The following is a 26,144-nucleotide window of genomic DNA, read 5'->3' on the forward strand; positions in this document are numbered from 1 at the left end:
GAAGGAAAAAGCCATTAAGATAAGAGAGGACACGGAGGACGCAGGCGACACGTACCTTTCCTGTGATGGCCGACCAGACTTTGAGCGTGTTGTCGTCGGAGCCGCTGACGATGCGGTTGCCACAGAACTGGAGGCAGGTGATCACATGGTCGTCGTGACCTTTCAGCACCTTCGGACGAGACGAGGCAGGAGAAACGCAGTGAGAAGGAGGCGGGACGCGACGGGGGCGGGGGGGGGGGGGGAGGACGCAGCGTGACACAGCGCGAGTCGAGACCGACAATGAGGCGTCTCTGGTGCTTTGTACATCAAAAAGGTGAGATAAGGGGGGAAATGTCACCAAGTGCTGCGGGCGTACCTGGCTCTTTAACTGTGTGTGTGTGTGTGTGTGTGTGTGTGTGTGTGTGTGTGTGTGTGTGTGTGTGTGTGTGTGTGTGAAATACTGGGCCACAGGACTGCTAGCTCAGCAAACGAGTGAACGCTGCAGGGGAGTCATCAGTGGCGGCCCATCGGGGATCAGGGCAACTTTATGGGCAACTTCCGAACAGGCAAAAGACCCGTCAAGCCTTAACCTCGACGGACAATTGGGATCATCCTACTAGGGAGAACTGACCCTCGCACTAACTTTGCATCAACTTTCGGAGCTTTAAAGCCACTCAGTGTCATCCAGCCAGTGAGGCGTTCCCGTTTGAAGGCAACGCTACCTTGGGTGATTTGAGGTCCCCTCTCCTCCAGTTGGTGTCTATTCGGTGCTGCCTGATGTAGGCACTCTTCCAGGGGCTGTGGGTGAAGCCAGGCTTGACGATTTTCCTCTTCTTGAGGGGCAGGGGCTCGTCGATGCCTGTGAGGAAAGAGAGACCGGGGGGCAGATGGGAGGTTTATTTTAAAAGGCGGTACGGCCCGCTTCCTTAAGCACAGAATTGCCCACAGCTGCAGCCCCATACAGCTCCTGATTCCTCCCGCTGTGTCACTGCACTTCCGCGCCCCCCCCCCCCCCCCCCCCCCCCCGCCTGCATCTGTTTGCGAAGCCTCGCGACTCACCTTCTTCCCTGCACTTCTCCCTCCACAGCAGGTTGTCTTCTGCCAGGATGCGCCAGTAGCGACACGTCTGGGCTGCTTGAAGGAGGTCCTTCGGTTCCAGGAACGACAGCACGTACAAAGCCAGCTGTTGAAAGACGAGGAATGTGAGAGGTGTAAATGGGGGGAAAAAAGGGAGACACAAAAAGGACACCATTGTTCACGGCAGCGGGTCAGTGCAACAGTATCAACACCTCACACGGCGAGAAGTTTGAAGCAACTGGATGAGAAAGAAGTACAAACTGTGTGCAGAAGATTAAAAGCTTGAATTAAACAAAACAATATCACCGGAAAACTAAAACATAAAGCACACAACAACCAACCGGTAATAACGTCGGGCCAAAGTTTGTTTACAAAAGAAAGAAAAAGACAAGAAATGCATAAATCTGGACCCACAATTACTAGTGAACAAACCACTCTGGTCTGTGTTTTTTATATTTCTAGTTAATTAATTATGAATGAGTGCAATCAAGATAGTTAGGACCTACACAGCTATTTGCAACAGACGAATTCAGAGGTCAATCACAAATGTATCAATTGGATTAAGCCATGAAGTCAAAGTCTGTGCGACGTGAAGGTCAACACACCTTGACCAAAGATTTTAAATATCCAACTTCACGCTGCTCAAAACTTCTTTGACAACATTTTAAAGAGGGTCGAGTGTCACCATAATGCACGTTCCTGCTTTTGTCTCACCCTGCTGAAGGCTTTCTGGTATTCAAGTTTAGTTTTAGGACAAGAACCACAAACCTTGACATTCCTAAATCACCCGAGAGCCCGTCTAAGCCAGTCGTCATCACTGGGATTCACGACATTTAGAAACTTTTATGGACGGACCTCGAGCCTCCAGTGATTGCTTTCTTAAGAGCGACACGTCGCCTCCTGAGGGTTCTCTTCAAGGTTTCAATTTCAACTGCAGGGATTGTCCTGTTAAAATGACTTGACGGACCCCCTGTGATATATTTCCTGCTGCTCTGTCGGAGAGAACCAACGGGATCATCAAAATGAGTCAGAGGGAACAGGCTAAATGCGGGGGGGGGGGGGGGGGGTGCAAGTGTTTAGTGTTTGATCAGCTGCACCAGATACGGCGGATTGAGGCTGTTTCGTAAGCATCCCCGATCTTATCGTCGGTGTGGCACTTCAGAGTGTTTGTATTGTCAGTTCTGACGCAGAGGAAAACCAAAAGCCCCCCCCCCCCCCCCCACCCTCCCCGCTACGGATGTCTTTGAATGATCTGAAGGAAGGCGGCGGCAGGATTAAGGCTGCAGCGGAAGCCTCGTCTCCGTCACGCGCTGAACAATCAAAGACGACGTCTACCCGCAGAGACGCGAGGACCCCGTGCGCCCGCTTTAAAAAGGGGGGGGGGGGAGATTCGGGGAACTCACCTCTTTGGGCAGCAGGGAGATGAAGTCTCGCTGAAACTGCGGCTCGATCACCTGCATCATATGCTTGACTTGCGTGGGCTCACAGCTGTCAATCAGCTCATCCAGCGCCAGCAGCTTCTCCGGGCCGGTCCAGCTCTGCAACGCAAGAGAAAATACTGATCCGCACGGGGCAAGGAAAGTATTGTAGGACTTTTAAGTTAAACATTTGACATTAAGTTGACTTATAACATAACATTTCTATGATTTCCCTTCTTAAGTACCTTTGCATCGTTGTTCATAATTATATTATAGTTGCATTCTGCTGGGTTTTATTGCTTTTAATCTAACTGCAGACTGTTTTCTCTCTAACGTCCCCTTGAAATATTTTTAAATAACGGGAAAAAACATTTTTGTGGCAACACACTCGACAGAATATTCATTACATCTCCACATCTGGATTTCTCCAGCAACAGCTGTAAACGCAGAGCGCCTCACTGGAAATCTTTATTGTGGCAGTTTTGTTGCGCGCTGGCGTCAGCACTCTTTTTTTTTTAATCTTAAAACTCTTTACAGGCTTCTGCTGAGCGCCTGCGACACGTTGCTCCGGGGCACCTGCCTACTTCCGCCAGCCGACGCCACCGTTGATCATTTAATCGCCAGAAACCAGACTCCATCAACAACATTACAAGGACTCTGTGGGATTCTTTTCCTCGGTTCAAACACTCGGCCGTTTACTGGATGTTGGAGCCGCTTGTTTTTCCTCCGCGGAGCGCCGGGGTCTAATAGTGATTACAGGCTAGGAGTCGGGATGGAAGATCTGGCACATGCAAACTACCTGTAATTTGGCAGCTGAAAGCTTTAGCCAGAGGAGCGGGGAACGGCTACTTTATGTGATGCATCAATTTTCTGCAGTGTTGTTTAAGCAACGAAATTCACAAAATTTGATGTGATTTTGTTTGTTGAAACGGAAAACCCTCCGGCTTCTTGTTCGCTTTGGACTCCCAATAAATTGCAAACGAAGAGCTTTTTTTTTTTTTAAAGTTTGCTCCATTTTATTGGTCTCTATGGGGTTGTAAATGCTGCAGCTTCCAGGATCAAATACAGTCCATCGTATTTGCTGAAATATTTCTCCCGCAAAGTGTCATTCCTCCTGCTGCTGCTGCTGCTGCTCCAGTTACCGATTTCCAAGACCCCCAAATTTGCCTGAAATACTGCCCTGAGACCGTGACCACGAGGTGACACCTGGGATCACGGCGCTGACACTTAAACATGCAGAGGCTCCACAGGTGTGAACCACTTGTTCGCAACTGATCACTCTGAGGAGCCGCTGATAAAAAGACGCCGGGTTCAGACATTCAAGGTGTGTTCAAGTATCGGCTCAAAAACACTTCATTTCATTGAGAGGCTCGACTGCTGAGAGGCAATAATTGCATCCTTCATGGCCGCGATGACAGCGCGTGCTTTGTCGTTTGGATCGAGCCGGATGTGGAGAGATTTGGGGAAATAGCTTTTTTTTTTTTTCAAACCAAGTAATCCCACACACAACCCTCAATCAAACTTCTGTACCTAATAAACAAGTCAGATATAGTGTGTTAATTAGTTAGCTTTGGAGGTGCCGGTATGCTAATTTAGCGCTGTAGGACGGAGCCAGCTGTTTCCAGTGTTGATGGTAAGTGAAATAGATTGAAGCGATAAATCCCTCTGTGCGCGCCGTATTGACCCAGAAATCTTTGCTTGCAGCTGCAAAATCTTTATTGCTGCTTGCAGGGATTCAATCTTGCCGCGATGTACATGGACATAAGGGAGAACCACCTTCAGCTTGGCTTTCTCTGGGTGGCCCTGCCGGGAGAAACATTCCTTTTGCTTGTGTCGCAAACTGGGGAAAAACCCAAAATGTGAACCGAGCGTTGTGGGCGAGGATCTTTTTAGCGGTGTTTGGCCTGCCTCGACTATTCAGCCGGATTTACTCAGGCCAAAAAATATACCAGCAAAGGAAAGCAGCGGGTTGAGACCGAGGACCCAACGCTAACTGGAGCGCTGGAGGAATTTAATACTTCAATTGACTCCATTAACCAACAACGCTGACTGGACAGCTAGAATAGAAAAGAAGGCAAACGTTCCCTTTAATGGAGAGACACACGAGTGTTATCGGTCTTGTCATCCAGCTACAAAAGGGTGTACAGCCCAAAATAATCCTCTAATGCAACATGTGACTTTGCCACGACCATGTTTGTCCTTGTGTCTGTCATTTAAAAGGGGAAAACACTCCAGCTACAGTTTGCAGCCTCGTAGTTTCCGTCCTTAACCTCAGCAACAGGACAGAACAGGACAGAATGTACAGAGGAAAGTATGAGGTCTAACTGCCTGAAGCCTGGGATGTCAAATTAAAAGCTGCAGCAGGTCAGGCCCGAAGGCTAATATACGTAAAATAAACACTGGAGGTGTCACAGGTTCGCCCAGCTATACAGAGAAAATGAGTTCAAGCTCTCTTAAGTAATGAAGTCCTCGCCAACCTATTATAAAGGAAATCAGCGAGCGCACATGACTGCTGATATGGTAAAACGACATCCTATTCTCATGAGGTCTGGAATCATTAGAGCAGAAGTCTCCCATGAAAGAAATGGCTCTATTATGTTGCATTTGAACACTGTAGGAAAATTAATTTGAAAATAGGGTAAAATTGAATATGGAGAATGATAAATTGTTATGTCTTCATCAGTCCAGGATCTCGACTATTCTTTTTTTCATATTTTGGTGCTTTGAATTCAACCAAAAGACACGCGTGCAGAACTACGAAATGTCCTTAGACCTCAAAAGTCCTTCGTTATCGGACCAGCAAAAGGTGACTTTGAGGTACGTCTTCATTCAGGAACAGAATAATGGTATTCAGCACGGCGCAGGTCTCTGCAGACACAACCATCCACACCAAGTGGCTGAAACAAGCTACAGCGAGTTGATGTTGCCTATTTAAAGTTTTCATGGACCCAAAGTTTGCTCAGAACACCACAGAACAAAACATTAGTTTAACTTAGAACAGCCTTTTACTCTGCAGTGGAAACAACTGATGTTACAATTTCGCTTACAGGTACGGCTAATTCCAATTCCACGCTACAGCGGTTATGTTAATAATGGCGGGCCCCGGACAACAAGGCAGCAATTATCTCTGAGACTAAGTGAACAATGATTGGGCACCACATCTGCTTTTTGATGAGCTTTCGCTCGAGGGTCGTTGGAGTTGCCTGTGGGGGGAAAAGAAAAAGGGAAGAAGGAGAAGAAGAAGAAGAAGAAGAGGAGGAGGACTCCGCTGCGCTCACCTGAAATGTCCGGAGCCATTCTTGGAAACCCGTTGGCGGCTGGATGGAGGTGATGCGCCGCCTCTGCTGCCCCTGACAATTGGCCGTTCTAATGTGGCCAAATGTGGTGGGCGTGGCCGGACACGGGACAATTCCTGTCGGGCTGCAAGTCACACGGAAGGCCAAACCGCTTCAAAAAACGAGTAACAGAATGATTTCTTTGCAGGCAAAGAGCCGACTGCGGACATTAGAGAGACGATGAGAAATCACAGCTTTCAAACAGACGCATTAAGAAAAGAAATAGGCGCATTAAGGGAATATTACAGACATTCAAAATGCACTATTGATGACAACAATAACCTCAACATGACAGCATTTAGTTGTCCTTGATTCTTTTGCTGCAACTTTAGATATTTCCTCTGCAAATTTCAAAAACATGGAGCAAAAAGCGATGGCAAATACTGGTTAAATATTTAGAGCTGTACATAAAACAAAGCATTTTTTGCCATTCACATGTATTTAGCGTTACAAACCCCCAGCTGGAAAAATAATGGTGTTTTTTTTGCCAAATGAAGCCATTATGCACAATTTGTTGTCAGCCGATGTGTTAAAATTAGAATTAATCTCTAAAGTATTTTAAGTAATATAATAACTATGTTGACTTGCCTGTTTTTATTAAACAGTTCTAATCCCAAGAAATCAAAATGTACAAATCTCAAGACACCGAAACCCTGCAGCCTCAGAGCAACGAGGACATCTTTAACTCCTTATCGCACATGTTCCTGTTGTGAGAACCCGGGTGTGCAAAGCATCACGTGACATCAAAGGACGCCCGAGTGTCCCTGTAACGCCACGGCAGCGGCCGAACGCATCCAGCGGCTTTCTGGGGCTGGGGGCTGGGGCTCCATTTCATTACGTTCATTTTTTATGAATTTTGGAAACCGAGCCGGAGCGAGCTACATGGCAACGTTTACACTTAAGTGACTGTGTTCGGTATGAATTTTAATGCGGCTGCATGTGAACACGGGCATTAAATATTCAGGGTTAGAGAAACATCTGGGACGGCCGGCTGGATGCTGCAGACACAAAGCGGCGTGAAGCGCGGTTCCGTTTGAAGGCACAAAGCCTTGTGCCGTGTGATATCTTATCATCTCCTGTCACGGTAGGTTCATTTAATGCAAGAGCAGCACTAGAATAAGCAGATAAGACTCTTGTATTTCTAGTGAGATCCCGTGGACCCCAATGCAGTAAATAAACGCAGGACACCGCCGTGCGAGGACATTTGGGTGTGTCTCTGATGGGGGACATGGAGACGTGTGAAGTGCGTTACCTTGGATACTCGGGGCCTTTGCAGGGCTTTTTTCCTGAAGGGAAAGATCGGACCTCTGGGCCATGGTCCAACTTTCTCTTCATCTGAGGAAGAATAACATCAAAAAATGTGTCACAATCGACAAGAGCAACAATAGAATTTTAATGGAGGGGGGGGGGGGGCAGTTCAGGCATGTTTTGCATAATCCACCATCGCTTCCTTCCTTTCTAATAACTTTTTCTTTCTAGACATTCAGAAGTATCAACATGTCCAATAGCAAAGCCTGTGAGCACAGTAAGGTCCCATCTGTGTTGGCGCAGGCATACAAAAAAAAAGCTCTGCTTTCATTTGATTATCTTCTATGTTAGAAGACCAGACACCCCGCAATACCCAGAGGCCCTCAAAACACGCTCACACCAGACGCTGGAAGCGTACAGCGTGTTCATGCACCAAAAAGTAACCACAAAGTAAAGAAACTCGTTCCGGGAGGATGGAACAGGGTGCGGCCTCTGGAATTGGAAGTTTGATTCACTACTTGAGACACCTGCGCGTGTGTGCGCACACACACACACAATCACCTACACAACTGTGCAAACAAAAGAGCCTCTGTGTGTGAGCAGGGGCAAAGACTATTTACTTCATCTCATGCCTCTCCCTCACTGGCCTCTCGCTACACATGCAAGTGATCACCCTCTCAGCGGAATAATGGAGCTGGAGCAGCGATGAGAGTAACTCGCTACTTAGTAACGCGTTAGTAACGCGTTAGTAAGTCCAAACCAGTCATCAGATTCAAGTTACTAGTCCAAGTCACTGTGCGTTACTATTTTAGTTGTTAATAGTCAAATATATATTTGATTTCTTGCGTCTCTGGGAGTGAATGTAATGTTGGAATAAAAAAAAAAGCTTGATCTTTCATTTTCAGCATTAGAAATACACTTTAAAAAAGGCCGTTCTCTCAGCTGGACTTCTCTTGGAATAAAATGCTAAATCGTAAATAAAACTGCACTTTAGCACACGGCATGATGTTCACAGGGATCTCTTACATTCCTTCTGGTGTCAGTCTTTTTTTTTTGTCTTTACCAAAACAGTCATGCCTGTTCTGCTTGAAAGACAACCTGATAATAGCTTCTCTTGAGCGGAAACCGCATTCAAAATGAACTCCTTTTTGAACCAAACAACATGTTGTGTTCAGATGCATCTTTGGCACGTTAGTATAGTATTGGACGCCGAGAATACACACTGGACACGCGACTCCGTATTGTCTGGCTCCTCAGTGTTGTCTCCCCCAGATGTGTGCTTTTTTTTCATCGCTATAATTTGGGGAATTGTGTGTTTGCGGCCCGAGCAGCACATTCGAGAACCGAGCGAAACGATTCACAAACGGCTGAATGACGAGCAGCTCATCCTCAGCTGCGCACACACACACACACACACAGCATCAGGTAGCAACACGGGCTTCACCATCTCGGTGTTGAATGAATCAATGCACCAAAACGAACCCTCGCACAACTGCAGGCGGGGTTTACGGAAGGCATGTGTACATGACCAGCACACCAACTTGTTCTGCAGGTTAGATGCCCGCCGGACGTCACACTGTAATCTGCCCAATGATTTGTGATCTGCTCCTCACGAGTCAGCGCCGGTGTAGAGCTGAGAGGGGGGCGGTTGTTTGAAGGGAATTTCCACACACATCTTGAGATGTATTACGAGAAGATGCATTTCAGACGTTTGGTAGGTTTCACTACTACTTGTCTATGTTTAAAATATCCATCCGACACCCTGTTTGAGTGCTATGGAATATAAACGTAACCCAAACCCAACTGCCTTGTTCTTCAAGCGGTGATCTCACTGCAAAGGCAGTTCAGTAGGCAGGGAGAGCCTGGGTGTGTATCTGCACGAATATGAGTGTGTGTGTGTGTGTGTGTGTGTGTTTCCGAGTGGGGGGACAACAAGAGGAGAATGCTGGCTGGCTTTGAGAGAGTGTGTGTGTGTGTGTGTTTCCGAGTGGGGGGACAACAAGAGGAGCTGGCTTGCTTTGAGAGTGTGTGTCTGCATGTGTGTGTGTGTGTACATGCAAGAAATCAAACGCGGGGAGTGGAAAAAAAATCAGCGCATAAGCAACCTCTTCTTGTGTTTCAGCCTGGGAAAAAAAAAAGGTAACCAGAGCACGCAGTGTTTGTAAATCACCACTAATCAGTCCCCCCCCCCTTCCGCCCCCCCTCCTACTTCTTGGCTTCCCTATCTGGCCAAAAAGCACGACAGATGGATACACACAGAGAGTTAATGATATTTTAAAGACGGCAATCACTCTTACATAACGCGTTGGTTCGTTTCAGCGCGGACTGCATCCTGCAGCATCAGTCACTTAAAGACGAATCGGATTTATTCAGATTTTGGTTTCACGCGGACGTGAAAACTGATTGATTGTGTCAATCAGCGTCGCAACGCATCAGAGAACCGGCCCTTTCAGGAAACAATTGGCAACATGTCGAATTAAAAAGGATGCAATCGGACCGGAAAATGGGTTAGAGAATATGACTTGAATAAATCAGTCTTGGTACCCGCCCCTCCACCCCCCCATCCTCATCCCCCCCCACCACCACCACCACCCCTCCCCAGTGCCATCAAAGAGCGGCAAAAACACACCGAGCTCTAGAGGCTGACTTCAAAAGCCTGGTATCTACCACATCCACAAAATGGATGAACACTAAAGGGTCACCCTTCAGTTCAATAAACCGTTGATTCTTAGGGACATTTTCACTTCATTATTAGGATGAATTGAGTAGCGACTTTAGCACTACACGGGCAAAGTGCACTCGGCTACACAAAAGAAATTCCCCACCCCCCCACCACCATCACAGGAGGGTGGGATTTTGAATGATTGACAAAAATGTGTTTACATTACACACACACACACACAGAGCATAACGGACTTCTTTCATATGCATGTTTGTATTCTGCACTTCCATCCTTAATACACCCAGCATCCGCGAAGGGTACTCTGCGCCCCGCGCAGTCTGACACAGTGACCCATTATCTGTGGCTGGAGCCAGAGGCGGGTGCACAGTGTCAGGGGGATAGGCAAACCGCTCACATGCACGCACCTCAAGCAGTCCCTTTGGTCACCGCAACACAACCACTGCTGCATAATGTACCATCATAATAACCACTCGCACTGAGGGAGGGAGGGAGGGAGGGAGGGGGGGGGGGCTGTTCTTGTCCCTGGAACTGATTACAAAAGTGGCCATCTGCATGGTTTTAAAAAACGTAGGTGAGCCATCCATGTGTGGTACATGCGTTATAACTAAAGCATCTGCGGGGCTATGCGGAGGAGAGCACCGCGGTGCAGGTGCGGGGCGCATCGAGCCAAATGGGGCGAAACTGGAACCAATGCCAGCGGGAAGCATGATGATATGAACACATCTAATACGGCATTGCGAAATCAAACGGCCGCGGAAGTTCCACGACGGAACCCCCCCCCCCCCCCCCCCCCCCCCCCCCCCTTTTTTTTTAAATGCCCCGATTGTCCCCGAATCGGTGGCGTTTCTTCACAACGGCTCAAGTTGCGCTGGAGGGAAAGCGGTGCCACATCGCGTCGTGGACACCGGACGCGCCGCTAACGTTACGTTAAATAGGCCGGGGTAAATAAAGCGGAGTCTCCCGGGGATCCGCTACACTGCTGCTGCTGCTCACCATCCTCATCATCATCCTCCTCATCACCATCCGCAGTGGCCGAGAGAGTCGCGTCGAAAGATAACGACGGTCCAACCGCGAAGTACACGAGCCGGCGTGACGTGGCGGGCGGGTCAGTACAAGCAGAAATCCTACTCACTTTGTAGAAAATCATCTTCAAAGTGCCGTAGAACCCCATCCTTGTGATCCCGGTGGTCTCCCCCTCCCTTGCTTCCTTTTTCCTTTTCTTTTCTTTGTTTTGTTTTTCCTCTTCTTGTTCTTTTAGTTCCTCTTCAGAGACGGTCGCGGAAGCTCGGCTCCGTGTGCGCGGCGGGGAGGACGCGGTGACAGCGCGCGGCCAGCGAACTCTCAGGTAGATCCGACTGTGGCGTGAACATGCTCGGGCACGTCACCGGACTGGCGTGCGCGCGGTAGATTCCCCTGGTGTAGGCAGTCAAAAATAATATATATACATATATATATATATATATATATATATTTATATGGGCGGATGAGGGGTGGTGTGTGGGAGAAGCTCCGCCGCGTCACGCCGCTTCAAACGGAGCTCGCTCGGTGGGTCGAACGATGCGATGCGACGATCCCGGAGGCGTGTGCGCGCGCCGGAGAGCAGCCTCGCCGAGCAGGGAGTGAACACATGAGGGAGAAAGAGGGGTGACACTCGGCAGAGAGTGGGAGGAGTAGATGGGGTGGGAGGGAGGGGGAGAGAAACAGTGCCCTCTTCCTTGTCACAGGCTGCACTACGGCTCCTCCACGCGGGGTCGGATTACAGCCTCCCCGGTGGAAACGACAGGAATGGTGCAGTCCGACGTTCAGCGAGCAGGGCGCCCGGGACCGGGGACATATGCGCGCCGACGGAGGCGGCGACACAGGGACCGGGCGGGGGGGGGGGGGGGGGGTATGCGCTAGTCTTTAATGCGTAAAATGTGGACACCCCATCCACACACACAGGCACACAGATACGCACTTGTTGGACCAAAAACACCCTCATCCGTCTCCAAACCCCGCCCGAGTCTACTCTGCCTGCATTTTTTTTACTTCAGAAAAGCTCTGCAGCAGATGGCAACATTCGCCCCCGCGTGAAGCATACGTGTAGTGAGGGGGGGGCATTTACGACTCTCAAGCACACACGTCGGCCATCATGATCTTATCATGCAACAGTGTGAATGAATCCCACGTCCACCTGCTTATTTGCACACACACACACAGAGCAGGCCAATGTTTGCCTCTCAGTAGCAGATACAGTTACAGCACCTGCCCCGTTAACAGAGGTATGCACTGCTGCAGCTACTGAAACACGGCTTCAAGATAGCAGACAGAAGAACATCTAGCGAAGGTAAACTTAACGTATATCTCCATTGACAAACCAAGTCAGTTATTAACCACGTCAGGCAAAAGCGAATCACATACATAAAAAGTCTGGGGGGGGGGGAAAAAACAGTCAGGTTGGATGACAACAGGTGTCAAAGGATTTGGCTGATTCTGGCATTTCAGTCGCACTTTCTCACCACAGCGCAGACAAAAAAAAAGCACAGACAGAGCTGGTTGAGCTGTGTGTGTGTGTGTGTGTGTGTGTGTGTGTGCACGGTGGCCCTCATGAGAAAGGCCCTCTCGTTGCTCTCCACCGGTTCAACCTTTACACAGCACATTGGAATGCTTGGCATGCGAGAGCGGCTGCACTGTGGCCTTTGAATGGGCCGTGGTTCTCTTTGTTGCACTCCTTCTGCCGGTTGGTAAAGCATTAACCACCGCCCCCCCACCCCCCGATACTGACCTTCTGCTTATCAAAACCCAAATCCTGCTGGTCAGTCGAGTCGGTCACTCTCATAGAAAACTTTAACTTTGTTGAAAAAACAACTTTGAAATGTATTCAATCACCTCTTCACAGGTAGCAGTGCTCCATCAGACATTCGCTCCTTTTTTCCTGCGACGTTTGAACAGCAGAGGATGTACAAAAATACAGATTACACCCCGGGGGCAGGGGACGGGACAGAAACCGTACAAGCCTGCAGATGAGCATCCCCGACCTACTGACATACAGGAGGCCATTATTGAATAGATGATATGTTGGCTGCAAAAAGAGATACTTTGCCAGATCAGTCAATTTGATCATAATTTCTTTAACAACCAGTGTTTTTTTTTTAATCTATGTAAAATAAAAATAATTATTAATACCCAGCCCAATTTAGCAGAAAACGAAATGTTTCTATGCGGGTTATGGCGCACCATCCAATTACGGCAGTTTAACAGCAAGTAGATGCTCACGTTTTCCAATTAAGTATAAACATTCTTTGATTTGACATCGCGGGTTAAATTATTTATTGATGATTAGATGAAAGGATTAGTGGATCAAACGATGGACAGAGAATTAATGTGCACCAATTAATTCATGAGTTGTAGAAATACTCACTAGCAACAGCTGGTGAAATGTAAAGATATATTGGTTTTCTGATTTGAATATCTTTAGGTTATGTGAACTTGGTCTGTAAAAAGTTAAAACAGGGATTTTCTTTGACCTCATAGACCAAATCCTTAATCTAATACAAACAGTAAAATATTTAACTGATGGACAGATAAAGTAAAAGCTTGAAGTCCTGAATTTATCAATTTTAATTTTCAGATTAAATATCTGCCGAGTCACCCCATAATCGTTGAGGCCTCAGAAGAGGTATTTAAAAGGTCCAACACCTGTCTAGTGCAACTGGAGAAACGTGAGTGGCCTACTAACACAAATCAACAGATGTTGGTGGGAAAAAGCTTCACTACGGAGGAAAAAAAAAAAGGGGGGCCTTTCTCGAGCAAATGTTTAATTGTGAGGTGGTGAACTTGAAGGAGGCAAATACTTCTTGGGCAGTGATGCATCTCTAAACGGCGCCGTGTCATTGTGCGATTGTCTCCTCTTTGGAGAGAGGGAAGAAAAAAAAAAGGAAAAAGAGTGGGGGTCTCCTCTCAATAGATTCTCCCTGAAATGGTGAAGGCTGGACCCCATTCCGGGCTGGACAGATGAAGTGCGTGTGTGAGGGGGGGGGGGGGAGGGGGGGCTGGGTTTGATGAACACGGAAACCGCGGATCGTGGCATTCTGCGGAGGATAATAATAGCATCATCTGCAAGGCGCTGAATTACCATATCCTGCAGCCACCCACGCGACCGAAGCGTTGGAGCCGGGAAGGGGGTCAGGTCAAATGAGAAATTAAAGCGGGAGCAACTGGTATCTCCCCCAAGGGACATCGGTGCGGTTGATTAGAAAACGAATGAAATGCAGTGGTCGGTGTTGGCAAAACATTGTTCACCATTTGGAAATGGAGATTCGCATTTTAAAATGTACACAGGCAGGGGGGAAAAGTAATTAAAAGGCAATAGTCTACACGAGCTCTGACAGAACATTAAAATTCAAAGAGCCCAATGTTGTTCCCCCAGGAAAACATTTATGCTGAGTTAGATTTGTTGCTGATCACTCGCTAGACATAATGTGGAATGTACGTGTATCATTTTCTGATAAAAAAAAATAAAAAAATAATACAAGTTCAAATACATTTTCACAGGGAGAGTCACATTTTTGTTTGCTTCAACCATCAGCACAGGAAGCAGAAAATCAATTTCATTTCCCGGAGATGGAAGTTTGTGATGAGAACAGGTGGCTGTGGGCTTCTGAACGGCCTCCCGACAGAATGTCCTGCTCCATCCATCATCAGCGGACGAGTGACTTATGATCCGCAAAGTGCACCTCAAGGTCGTCCAAAAAAAACAACAAAAAAAACACGAGGATCACGACGAATCCTCGACACCTTCAGCGGACTACTCGGTTCTTAATTAGCAACGTGTACTGCATCTAAAAGGAAACCCGCACAGCACTCATTGAGGCGATAAGAGACCGAAAGCTTATTTCCCTGTGGCAAATAAGTCAATCTGTTGTTCTCCAAGTGCTTCGGGAAGATGATATTGACACGGGCACAATGTGTACTTGTAAAAACGATGGAAACTGCACAGAGAAAGCAAAAGTAACGCTCCAAATGGATTTTCAAAAAAAAAAAAAAAAAACAGCGTGACACATGATCTACGACGTTATGACTTGTTGATGAGTTGAATAAAAATGTGTACAGAAAAAGCCTTCGGAACACAAAATGGAACCGTCTATTGCCTCAAATGGGACGATTCAGTGTAAAGACGTTGACAAAACTGCTGCGAATAATTCACATCAAAACTATTCACACCAAGAGCAACTAGTGCAGGGAAATATATCTATTTTTTATTGACTATACGCTAAAATGAGAGCACTATATCAACTTAGACTTTGGGTATCCTACTTCATAAATAGTATGATTATTGTGATAATAAATGATCACCAAAATGATTTGAATAGTTTAAGCAGGAAGAAAACCAACTAAAATCCCACTGACCGAGAGCAGCATCTGGCTGAGTGCTCTACTCAATACGTCGAAGGCATCTATTGTTAATGAGAAGCACAAAGCTGCCGCTTTTCTTACTGCATAATACCAGCTCCTAGTGGGGGGGGGGGAAGGAAGTACTCAGGACAAAAACAAATACATCGTCGAGCCAATAGTCACTTTTATGGACATCCGCGGGTTCCTGTGGAGGAAAGTAGAGCAGGAAAGTTTTGGTTGGAGGGGTATTTGTGTCCAACTGAGGATGAAACAAGACACGTTTATTCAGTTTTGTCACAATCCTTGAGCTCTGAACTGATGAGAAGAATATGCGCTTCCTTGGACGACAGTTGTCCTTGTGGTTACACTGGGTAGAAAAATGGACACCGCGTCATTAATTTGTCCTCAAAAGTATTTTTCTTTTTTCCTTTTTTTTTTTTTTGTTGCCCTGGAAAGTAATGAAGTCCCAAGTAATCAATATCTGAATGCGTGTCTCTTTGCATTTTAAAGACTTTGACTGAGACCCGACTGACGCTCTCGGTCGATATGTGGTCCAATCCCAAACATGCCCACGGCCTCCTCCCCCCCCCGCCGCCTCCCCACGATCCGACCTGGTCGGACCGCTTTCATCCAGTGACTGATCTGACCCGCGTCGCCTTCCTCCCTCGTCCAAAGGCAAAGGTCATCTCGATAAATGTGTCCCACGAGGACTGTACGATCTGCACGGTAATGTCTGAACAGCAATGAGCGAGGCCTCACTCCTCCACGCTGAACTACGGCTGTGCACCGGGAACACGGCAGCAGTTTGGACTGAATCGATTATAAAAAGTAAAATTCACAGTTTAATATATTAAAGAGTATCAAGCAAAGACCTCAGGATACGTACGAAGTTCGGAAATGAGCAAAAGTCAACATTTAGTCAGAACTGCTTAAAAGTTTTAAAGCAGATTTGAGCTCTTGGACTTGAGCTCTTAGTCAAATTTTCTTACAAACTTTTAGTATACTACGCAATAAGTACCTCAGGAGGAGGTCATTTACTAAACACTCCAATGGCAAATTGTACGACTGTTTTTTTTTTTTTGGTGTTAACATTTTCCTCCATTGCTAATCCCTTTCCAACGGAGGGCCTATCCAGGTTTTTTTTTTTTGCATTTGGGATGTAGCCTGAGCCGTCGTATCTCATTCAGAAATGATAGAGGGTTATGGAAATGTGTGTGATGAGCCAGGTGAAACTTGGCTGGGGTTGGCATCAACATTTACACAGTAACGTATAAGCCTCTTTAATCATGCAGAATTACCACTCTGCATCCGAGATGAAGCAGAGCGAGCAAAATGGGGCCCGCTGGGGGTGCTGCCTGTCGCATGCAGATCGCTGAATATGCTTGAGAATGGAGGTGGGAGGTCACGTGGGCACGTTGCGCCGCGGCGGCGCCTTGACCCGCACTCGTGCAGCGTGTGCCCCCCCCCCCCGTGTGATGCCGATCTCATCTGGGACACCTCTTCCCATACTGCCCTTTATCTCCCAGATAAAGCATCCATTTGCATATTTGCCGTCTCAAATGAAGGATTTGAAAAGAAAACACGGCCGAGTAACCTCTGAAGGGAGATTTAAGCGTAATCCGAGTGGCTCAGAGATCAGAGGACGCTGTTTCACACAGTCGGTTAGTGTCGAGCTAATATTTTGATCACGATTTGCCGGGTTGGTCCCAAAAGAAATATCTCAACCACTGTTGGATATATTATTGGGAAATTTGGACGTCACCCCTTGAATTCGGTGATCCTTGGACTTTTATTCTAGCTCCACTATCAGGGTGAAATTGTTCATTAGTTGACCATTTGGACTCTGGCTATGGACAGTATTTCCCTTTAATTATTGACCCCAGAAAAACCAAAAAGGTTCTAGAGTGGGGGGGGGGGGGGGGGGGGGGGGGGGATGATTGTAGACTTCAGCATAGGTCAGACTGTAGTGCTTTTTCAACCATGACAAACCGGCGAGGAACTAAATCACAGAATGCGGGGTGGTACTCGTGGCACTGCTACGATAACTGGAGAGATACTTTAACAACATGCACAATGACCAAAATCAAGAGAATAGTGATACAAATCCCCCCCCCACGCACGGCAGTTCCGCCTTCCGACAGAATACACCCCCATTTTCTGCGAGCTCCCTTTTGATAACTAACTAGGTTGAGAGAAGTCACGCAAATAGACTGTGGCCAAAAAAAACAAAAACAAGCATTTGATAAGAGTGAAATACTCTCATGTTGACACAGAAATCCAATTTCCACAAAGTGAAGGGCACATTTGATGTTGTTTGGCTGAATCTACTGGCCATGCTTTGAAAGCCAAGGCTCTTGTCTCAAGTGTTGGGGATTATGTTTATCTTTGATGCACCACCAGCAGAGTGGCTGATAGCAGTCAAGTCAGGCACTTAAAAAAGGGCCGCTATCAACCGCCATGTCCGATGGCACAAAATGAGACTCCTATAACGGCTGTACGTCGAATGAAAGATGGAACAAAAAAAAAAAACCCTGTAGTTTACACATCTTTGTATGTGGCCCGTTTGTTATTTAAGATGAGCGATGCAACGTTACAGAAATGCAACTCGCTGGTTTGCTGCAAATTGATCAGATTTCAATGAACTAAAAAAAAAAAAAAAAACACTCAACGAGGCAACGTCAGCCCAACCAGAGGCCGTTCTGATGGTTGATATTTGAAACATTGCGGAGCAACAGTATCATTCAGCTAATGTTCTGGGGGCATCATTTCATTGAATCAATGGGTTGATATAATCATTATTAAACGTAAAAAAATCAATAACTAATTTAAACACAAGGGTTGGGGTTAGGATGAAGCTTTCATGATTAAAATCTGTAGGATACATTAAAGAAATCTAAAGGTGTCATTTATATATCTGAGAATAAAAAGGAAGCAGCGGTGAATGCCTCCATTCCGATGGCGTAAACATTTAAGCCTCAAATGATTTGTTATTGCCACCGTAAAGTTTCTGTCAGGGTTGTGGAGTCAATCAGAACTGGCAATAAAAAGTATATTGTATCCCGCCACATTAACAAACACAGACACCCAGTAGAGGTGTGCTCTGTGAACACAATGCGTGGAGCTGTTTATTTAAAAAAAAAAAAAAACAGCCAGAGGCTAAGAGAAAATTGCTTGCTGTTGTGAGAGAATGCACCAGAAGATGATCAGAATTAATGCAATGATTCGGCTCATGAAGTGCAGCGTGCTATGGGGATGGGCTTAGAGGTAGGACTGAGGATCAAGTAGACTTTCTGGCGGAGGCAACGCAACTTAATGAGGAATGCAATCTAGGTCGGCATTTCTGTACAATGTGAGGAAAAGAGTGGATGTCTTTGTTCCCGAAGCAAGACACAGTAGAGGGACCGTTGCAGAGTAGTGATGCATGGAGAGATGCGTCGGCCGTGATTCGAAAGGCTATATATCGAACGACGAAGGTCAAGGGGCATCGAGGTTTCATTTCAGGAGGGGGCACAGGAGCGGCTGACCTTTGATTCCTCCCACACAGACGTACAAATACTTACTACTGCAGCAGAGTAGCAGTGTGCAGAATGTGCCGGTACTGATAAAGTAATATTCAAATGTGAGGCTTTAAATACCAGCCAGCTATTTAAAAGAAAACGAAGACCGACATAAGATGAATGTGCTAAACATGAGATGAACAGCCCTAAAAATAAGAGGATCATGTCAAAATCACTGGTTCCGTCGGCTCCTGCTAAGCTGTCCTTGCTGATTGAGTCACCTTATAACTCCCATCGCCCTTCGTATATGTGCATTAAAGATTATTAGTGCAAAGAAGCTGAAAACAACAAAAAAGAGGATCACAGAGGAACAGCTCAAATACTATGTAGGTCTGCAGTGTTGCTTGGCTGCCATATGCCCATTGAATCTTTAGGCTGAATTGTGTCTGGCTGTGAGGGTCGGCAGCACGGGGTCTCTGAGGAGTTGCACGCTGGGCAACACGGAGAACCGAGGAACAACCCTCGGGTGCTGTGAAAAGGAAGAAAAAAAAAAAAACAGCACGGCATAATTTGTGTTTTTCAAAACTCCCCAAAAGACCTTTGTTACAAGACCCTGCCCAATAGATCTAATACAAACCATGCAGGTTTTTAGTATTTCAAAAGGTTCTGTTGGTGGTTTCACCATTTTTTAAAAAGGGCACACACACATTAAAAGCAGTGTTGATGTGTCGCGGATACAATTCAGACTGCAGCCCCCCCCCCCCCCCCCCCCCCCCCTCCCTCCCTCCCCTCCCTCCAACTCATACAGCATCTGACACACACTCTGAAAGCACTCCTACACACGGCGCTGCACACAGGACGCCGCTCCATCACTTACTCCATTACTTTATTACTACAGATCTCGCAGAGGCTGAACAAGCCGAGAATGCATCGGGTCATTTAGGAAAAAGCCCCTCTAGGAGCGCGCCTGTTGATTCGTTTGCTCGCGTGCAGCGGCTTTACGCCGCGAGCATCGCGGACACCTGAAGTCCCCCCCCCCCCCTCCCCCCAACTGAGACTTCTGGCTTCGAGATAATATCCCACCTTAGGATGGTTTGTCAGGCAGATCAATGCCGTCGAGCGGTACAGGTTCAAGATGTAACTCAAAGAGAGATTTGTTTAATATTCATAAGACAGCGTCTGTAAGCTGAACCAATTCAGCCCAAGTGACACAGCAGATGTCTTCCTCTGAAGCATGTGGAGCAACTGCCACACTGGCTAAATACGTGTTGTTGTTGTTGTTGTTTTTTCATACAGGAATAAAGCTGCTTGTGTGTCTGTTCTATAGTGTCTCACCAAGTGTTCACAAGTCTATTTGGTGACGCCTGTAATCGTCCTTCACTCTAAATGTTATTCTGTTATAACGTCTGTCTGTGTTCTTTGTATGCATTTACTGCCTTTGTTTGTTTCCCTTTCCCTCTGCTCAACTCGGGCCTCGCCTCCAAAAAGAGTTTTGTCATTTCAATGAGACGATTGGGATTCCATTAAAAGGATACGTTGTGTGTATCTCACAGTGCAGTGCTGTCACAATGTTGATTGTTGGCTTCATTATGTTCTTTTTATAGCCTTGGCCTTTACGAGCTACAAAGTAAAATGTTAAGAGCTTTTAGCATGCAAATAAACACAGCAGTCTGGAGTTTGATTACACAATAGTGTGTTTTGAGAGAAATAAATACAGACGCTATAACTACTATTTTTGTTAAAAGCAGACTGCGTATTGCCTGAAATATCACAGAACAATCGGCCTGTTTTTTCAGTTGAAGGTCAGGGGTGTGGTATCAACTTAAATGATGGACTGTCAGTTTAACCAGGAGGTCAACCTACAACACGCTGGAACATGCTAATTTCCATTGTGGCAGGAGTTGCATTGTTCAAGCTGTCTATTGTCCCGCCTCAGCTTTCTATTTTGCGACAACATCCGACCCGAAAAAGAAAAAAAAATGAGAAACACTCCTTCCTGTTTCAAAGGTGCAGACACTCAAGCATCTAAAAACCCAGAGCTGTAAAGTTTTAAATGTGCCTCTTGTTATGTTGAAGTGTGTTTAAGGGCCAACAATCACACGGCTTTCCTCTTAAAAACCCGCCTTGGTTGGATCAGAACTTTAATATGCATTTTAAAAGTTGAACGAGTCATTTTAATAAGTTTGTCGCGTTTGTCAATTTCCCCCAAAAACCAACCAACTGGCCAGTCAATGAAATGAGCACAAGAGTGGAAAATGGAGGCGAGGTTGGACCAGCTTCCCAAAAATAGACTTCCCCTCAGCCCACACCGTCCTACTGGCAGACCGCAGTGGCATGGGAGGCTTTTATGTTTTCCACCAAGTCACCACACTGCGCTTCTTTGGGGGATGTTAGTCTGCACTTTCCAAAAAAATAAAGTACAATCTTTTACCCCAGAAAGGGTTGTTTAAGGGTATCCTCCCTGTAAGTCACTTTCCATTTGCTCAGCTTTCACAACCTTCAAGTCAAATTCAAATAGAAACTGACTTTTTAAGCGTAATATACCTCCGAGCCCACTTGTTCCAGCTGGAGGAGTCAATCCCCAAAAAAAAGCAGGTGATGACATATTTTCATGAGTCACATTTCGCACAGAGATCACGACTCAAAATATGATGTTGATCAGAGGAGTATGTCAATGTAATAAATAATACGCACATTAAATAAAGGCAATACTGACTAGTTGAATGCTCGTTTGTTTTAAACTTTTGATGGTGTTTGTTGAAAAAAAAAAAAAAAATGGAATATTAGGGACTCATTGCACTCTTGCATAAAGGCTTTCACCCCGCTGGTAACCTGCACCTCGACTCCTACTTTCTCTGAGCACGCCGTTTTTATTGATCAAGATTCCTGACAAACCACAAAGCTATCATTAGCAAAAACCCTTCACCCACACAGCCCACGGACGGGAGGCGGGACCCACCACACCAATTCAACCATGACCCCGCAGGCGACCTTTAACCTCCACAATGGGGCCGCCCACAATGGCCGCCATGTGCCTCGCGGTTTAATCTTCGCCGTCCCATCTGCTGAGGGAGCCGAATCTGGGAGAGGAGAGGAGAGGAGAGGAGAGGAGAGGAGAGGAGAGGGAGGGCCCAGCTTCCCCTCTGAAGCTCATGGGTGTCTGTCTCACCACATCCTGTGGGACAGCTGTATGTTAATGTGCACAAGGGGCCGGGGGACGGCGGCGCTGCTCCCTGGGATCGCCAGGCCTGACGCGCCGAACAAGGAATCCCTTCTCAGCGGGGAGCCGAAGGAATGGACTTGGCAGATTAGACATTCAGGAAACCAATAAGGCGCCATCGCAGGCGGGCGATCCCAAAGCGAGAACAACCAGCCGAAACGTGCAAGGCTGCAGAGGAAAGACAAGAAGGGAACCTCAGACCGTTTCAGTGGTGAGGCGGAAGAACTCGTCCTGCCAACCGCGTGGTTTTTCCTCCCTTTTTGAAAACCCAAAACGCATGCAGTAATTAGGAAGGACACCATCACAGAAATGTCTATCGTCTATCCTCAAGAGTCCTTCCTTCTAAAACCGAGAGGAGCACATTTACTTCACTGCATTGGCCTTATTTGATTTTTGTTTTTTTTTTCCTTCCTGAGCCTCGTCACGCAGCAGACCGGCGGTCAGTGACAGCGGAAAAAAAAAAAAAATCAATAATCCAAGGCCGCGGAAGTTGCAGATCTAATCCTGACGCGACAATGACGAAGGCCCGGCCGGGGGCGTAGGCAGCAGTGGAGGGCCCTGCTACTGCCCACCCCCCTCCCCCCTCTCTATCTGTAAACTGTTGCCTGGCAACAGGATTCACTCTGGCCGGCCTCCGGGCTGCAGTGTGCTGCCTCTGGCCTCGTCCGGCGATAAGGCTCTTATTTCGCCGCCGGGGAGTCAATCAATTCCAGGCTACGCACGCAGGACCTGCCATTCAGCGCCGATTACTGCGGAGGCCGCTAATGAAGGCTTTCAATTTCACGAGAGGGAGGCAAATTCGGTCTCCAAATGTGACAGAAAATCTTAAAAGGGGTGAGGTGGTGGAGGGGGGGGGGCTAGATATGCACCGGGAATTTCTTGTGTGTTAGAAACCTCACCAACAATGGAAACGGCACATCTCGACTTTCCCTTTGCCCACCCCCACCCCCTCCTGTATTGGCCATCTGTCTCTGATGCACACAGTGACGATGGCACTTCATTGTTATGCAGGGGAGATGTGTTTACAAAAAAAAAAAAAAAATGGATAGTTACTAAGCATCCAGCCGCCCTCTGAAATAGCCGAATCATCCGTGTTTCCCTTCTATTGTGCAAACGCTATCCAGTGGAAAATCTTCACATCTTGTGGCTTGCAGGCTTTACTCTCGATACGCGTCGACATAGGGGGCAAAAACTTTACCTGCCATTGATATGACGCAGAGCATTTCTTGATCAAAGAACATGGTTTCCATTACGAAAAAGTGCTGAAACGCTCAGGAATACGCAGGGGAGTAAACCTGTCAACCAAACAAGGCCAATCAACACAAGGCTACTGGTTCCTAATTGGCCTGAAGCGAAAAAGGATGCATTTCTCTTTACAGCTGGAGCCGGTTGGTCGCCGACTTGTTCCAAGCCGACGGGTAAGGAGGACCCTTCCTAAGGCAATTTCAATGGAGGGCCGAATGAAGACTGAAGCTGATGATCGCATTCAGCAGTAAGACTTTGACAAATAACAGGGACGAGTTCCAAAGTTATTATTTCTTTAGTACGACTCCTTCTCGCTTCCCTCAACTGGGTTACCATGCTGTGGGGGGGGGGGGGGGGGGGAGATAGTGGCAAAGAGACTTGAGTCCTAACTTTTAAGATTCAACAATCCGTCTGACAAAACAAAACTGTTCCTTATAATCGGCTTCATCAAAATCACTTCATGAAGGCTTCCGTTTATAGAACGATGGAACGATTACAAGCAAAACCGGCTTCACTGTTTATACGGACACACATCCTTCCACATACACACGTTTAACATGTAAATACACTATTCACTTCCACACTTGTACTCATGGATATGGCAGGTGCAGGTGTGTGGAGCCGTTGTCTGATATCGGTGTCTTGTTGCGCCCCCCGAGGCAGAGGTCTCCTTTATTTCAGTTTAGGTTGATTAAACAGATTAATTAAACAGACACCTTTCAGGACCTGCCACACTGCCTGCTTAAAACTCTATTTGATCAGCGGTGATGTAAATAAGAGCGACGAAGCGATATTCAACCGATCATGCACATCACTGACCACTGTCACGTGTGGATGGGCTTGTGTCTGTCAATGTTTGTTTGTGGGATTTGAGTCACAGAATAAATACATCTGTACAGATTCAGAGTAAAATTCACTCTACAACTACAGCAGTTTTTATCGCAAGTCTTTTTAATGAGGGAATGTAACCACTTGGATCCTTTTAACAGCTTTGATTGAGATCGTCTGTTGTGCGATTACCTTCCAAAAATGCTTTTACAACACAGTTTCCCCTCTTACAATTTGTTACGGGTCCACAATCAATCTAAAAGTGCCAGCACTACAGGTAGTGAAGTATCCTTCAAGAATCCAAACCGGGAATTAACACACTTTGAGGGACCTCGGATGAACTCAAGGGGTTGGACGCAAAAGTAACATCAAACTAAACTAAGTGGAAGGATAACCGCTGTGCAAATGGGTTTAAGAAAACGACTTCCTCAACGGTACCCTGAGACAAACCACATCTTCAAACCCCTCTGTGGCCATAAAAACGGAGGCTAGTTCTGGTGCTGTCTTAGCAGCAGATGCATCTACAGCTGGCGAGGGGCGGGGGGGTGGGGTGGGGTGGGGGTGGGTGCAGCAGCACAACATAGCCACAAGGCTCTACCGCATCCCCCCACCCCCCCAAGAGTCCCACTCTCCCACGCTCATCACAAATTAAACTGGCCAGTCGGACCAAATCAGCGCTTTCTCTGGGCCGCTGAAGCGTGCTGAGGTGGTTCGGGAAGGTGTAACGCCGGGGGCCCCCGAGGAGACAGGAGGAGATGAAGCGTGAAGCTGCAGATGTGGGCACCGCGGCCCTGAAGCTACTCCGGGGCCCACTTCCCCTCCACTGGCTTCGTTGAATCTAGCGTGCCCAGAATATTTTGAGGCGGTTTCGTTCCATCCGATCTCGCAAAGCCACGGCCATCCGACGGAAAGCGTCGGTTTCAAAGGCGTTCTTGTTTTTCTCGGGTGCAGACGGTGTGGGAGGCCTTTACCGACTTGTGAATAGCCGAATTAGTAAAACGGTGCCAGACAGGGAGAGAATAAAAAGGGAAGCGTGTGGCAGGTTTTCCGTATCGCCTCACCTCATTAAGATTCCATGTTTATATTGTCCCACACTGTACACAGCCAATCAAGACTTTACGGGTCGATAATGGGTCACATTTCTGACCAGTAATTGCTATTATGCAGTGATTTGTTTTATAAGTGGGTTCCCGGCAAAAAGGCAGGGAAGAACGATAAATAGTAAACAAATTCTAGTAGAGAGGAAGGACTCGGGAAATAAGTTTCAAAAGTTAATTTCAGTGTGTTTCCGTGGAAACTTTAATGTGGCGGAACAGGAAGTCTGTCCACAACACAGCCGTTGTTTTTTTTTTTTCTTTTCTCCACTGGACTAATGGTAAACAAGTGGGAGGGGTAAAAGGCAGAGTAATGAGGCGTAGCTAATTACATCACAGCTCTGTTTGAATTAGAGTCTGCGGATGTTGCTGCCAAGTCGGATGAAGAAGCAGGAAAATCTAATGTGGCCACGGAAACCCTTTCATTGTCATCCATCACAGTAATACAACTACTACAGACACACTGCAGCTGGAACCAAAACAAAACTCCTGAGCGATCCCGCATGTGAGCACCTTGTGTGCGGATCCTATCATTGATTTTTCCATTTTGTATCTGTGAATTAATCCCAACAACGCCCCCCCCCCACCCTTCTCATTCTAGGAGAGAATATTGATTGCCTGGTTAAAATGCATTGAGGGGGCCATGAATTGCTAATCAAAAAAAACAAAATCTGCAGGGAACTGCATGGGGGTAAATATTCAATTCATCGTTCTACAAAACAAACAGAGGCTAACTGTTGGGGGACTGAGAGAAAAATGGCGCACTCTCACTGGTTATGTGACCGTGGATAATTAGTTCTTGCTCATTTGAACATCCAGGAAAGTTTTTTGAAATTATTTCATGACAGGCATAATTCACTTTTTCTGCTTTACAAACTAAAAAGGTTTGAACACTCATGCAGTTCATAATCAACTGTGGCCAAATATGAATTCATGGACCATTGTGGTTGTCCCCCGTTTTTCTGGAAGGATGACGCCTTTATTACGTAACATGTCAGAAAAGAGTGAATCAAAATGTCTCTTAAAATCCCTAGCTGTGGAAAACCTAAAGGATTACAAGTCAAAGACGAGCAAAAAAGCGGGAAGTACGAGATGCTGAAACCAGACGACATTTGGTCATTTTCCATTTAAAACGTGCTGAAAAATT

At 46.8% G+C, this 26,144-nt stretch overlaps 1 protein-coding gene across 3 annotated transcripts in view; it reads right to left on the reverse strand.

Annotated features, from left to right (window-relative positions):
• Positions 1 to 26,144, reverse strand: part of fbxw7 (F-box and WD repeat domain containing 7) — a 74,514-nt gene that overhangs the window by 10,201 nt on the left and 38,169 nt on the right. For 2 of the 3 annotated variants that reach the window (XM_062564687.1, XM_037473152.2), the window contains 6 exons: positions 7,062 to 7,144; positions 5,753 to 5,894; positions 2,460 to 2,594; positions 1,039 to 1,162; positions 702 to 838; positions 56 to 169 (listed from right to left, as the gene is read on the reverse strand). In XM_062564687.1, coding sequence (XP_062420671.1) covers positions 56 to 169; positions 702 to 838; positions 1,039 to 1,162; positions 2,460 to 2,594; positions 5,753 to 5,894; positions 7,062 to 7,144 — 735 coding nt within the window. Of the gene's footprint in view, positions 1 to 55; positions 170 to 701; positions 839 to 1,038; positions 1,163 to 2,459; positions 2,595 to 5,752; positions 5,895 to 7,061; positions 7,145 to 10,872; positions 11,367 to 26,144 lie in introns of those variants that run through there. The other variant, XM_037473153.2, reaches the window with a different exon arrangement.

This window comes from Pungitius pungitius, chromosome 9, assembly GCF_949316345.1.
Source record: "Pungitius pungitius chromosome 9, fPunPun2.1, whole genome shotgun sequence".
Classification (NCBI taxonomy): domain Eukaryota; kingdom Metazoa; phylum Chordata; class Actinopteri; order Perciformes; family Gasterosteidae; genus Pungitius; species Pungitius pungitius.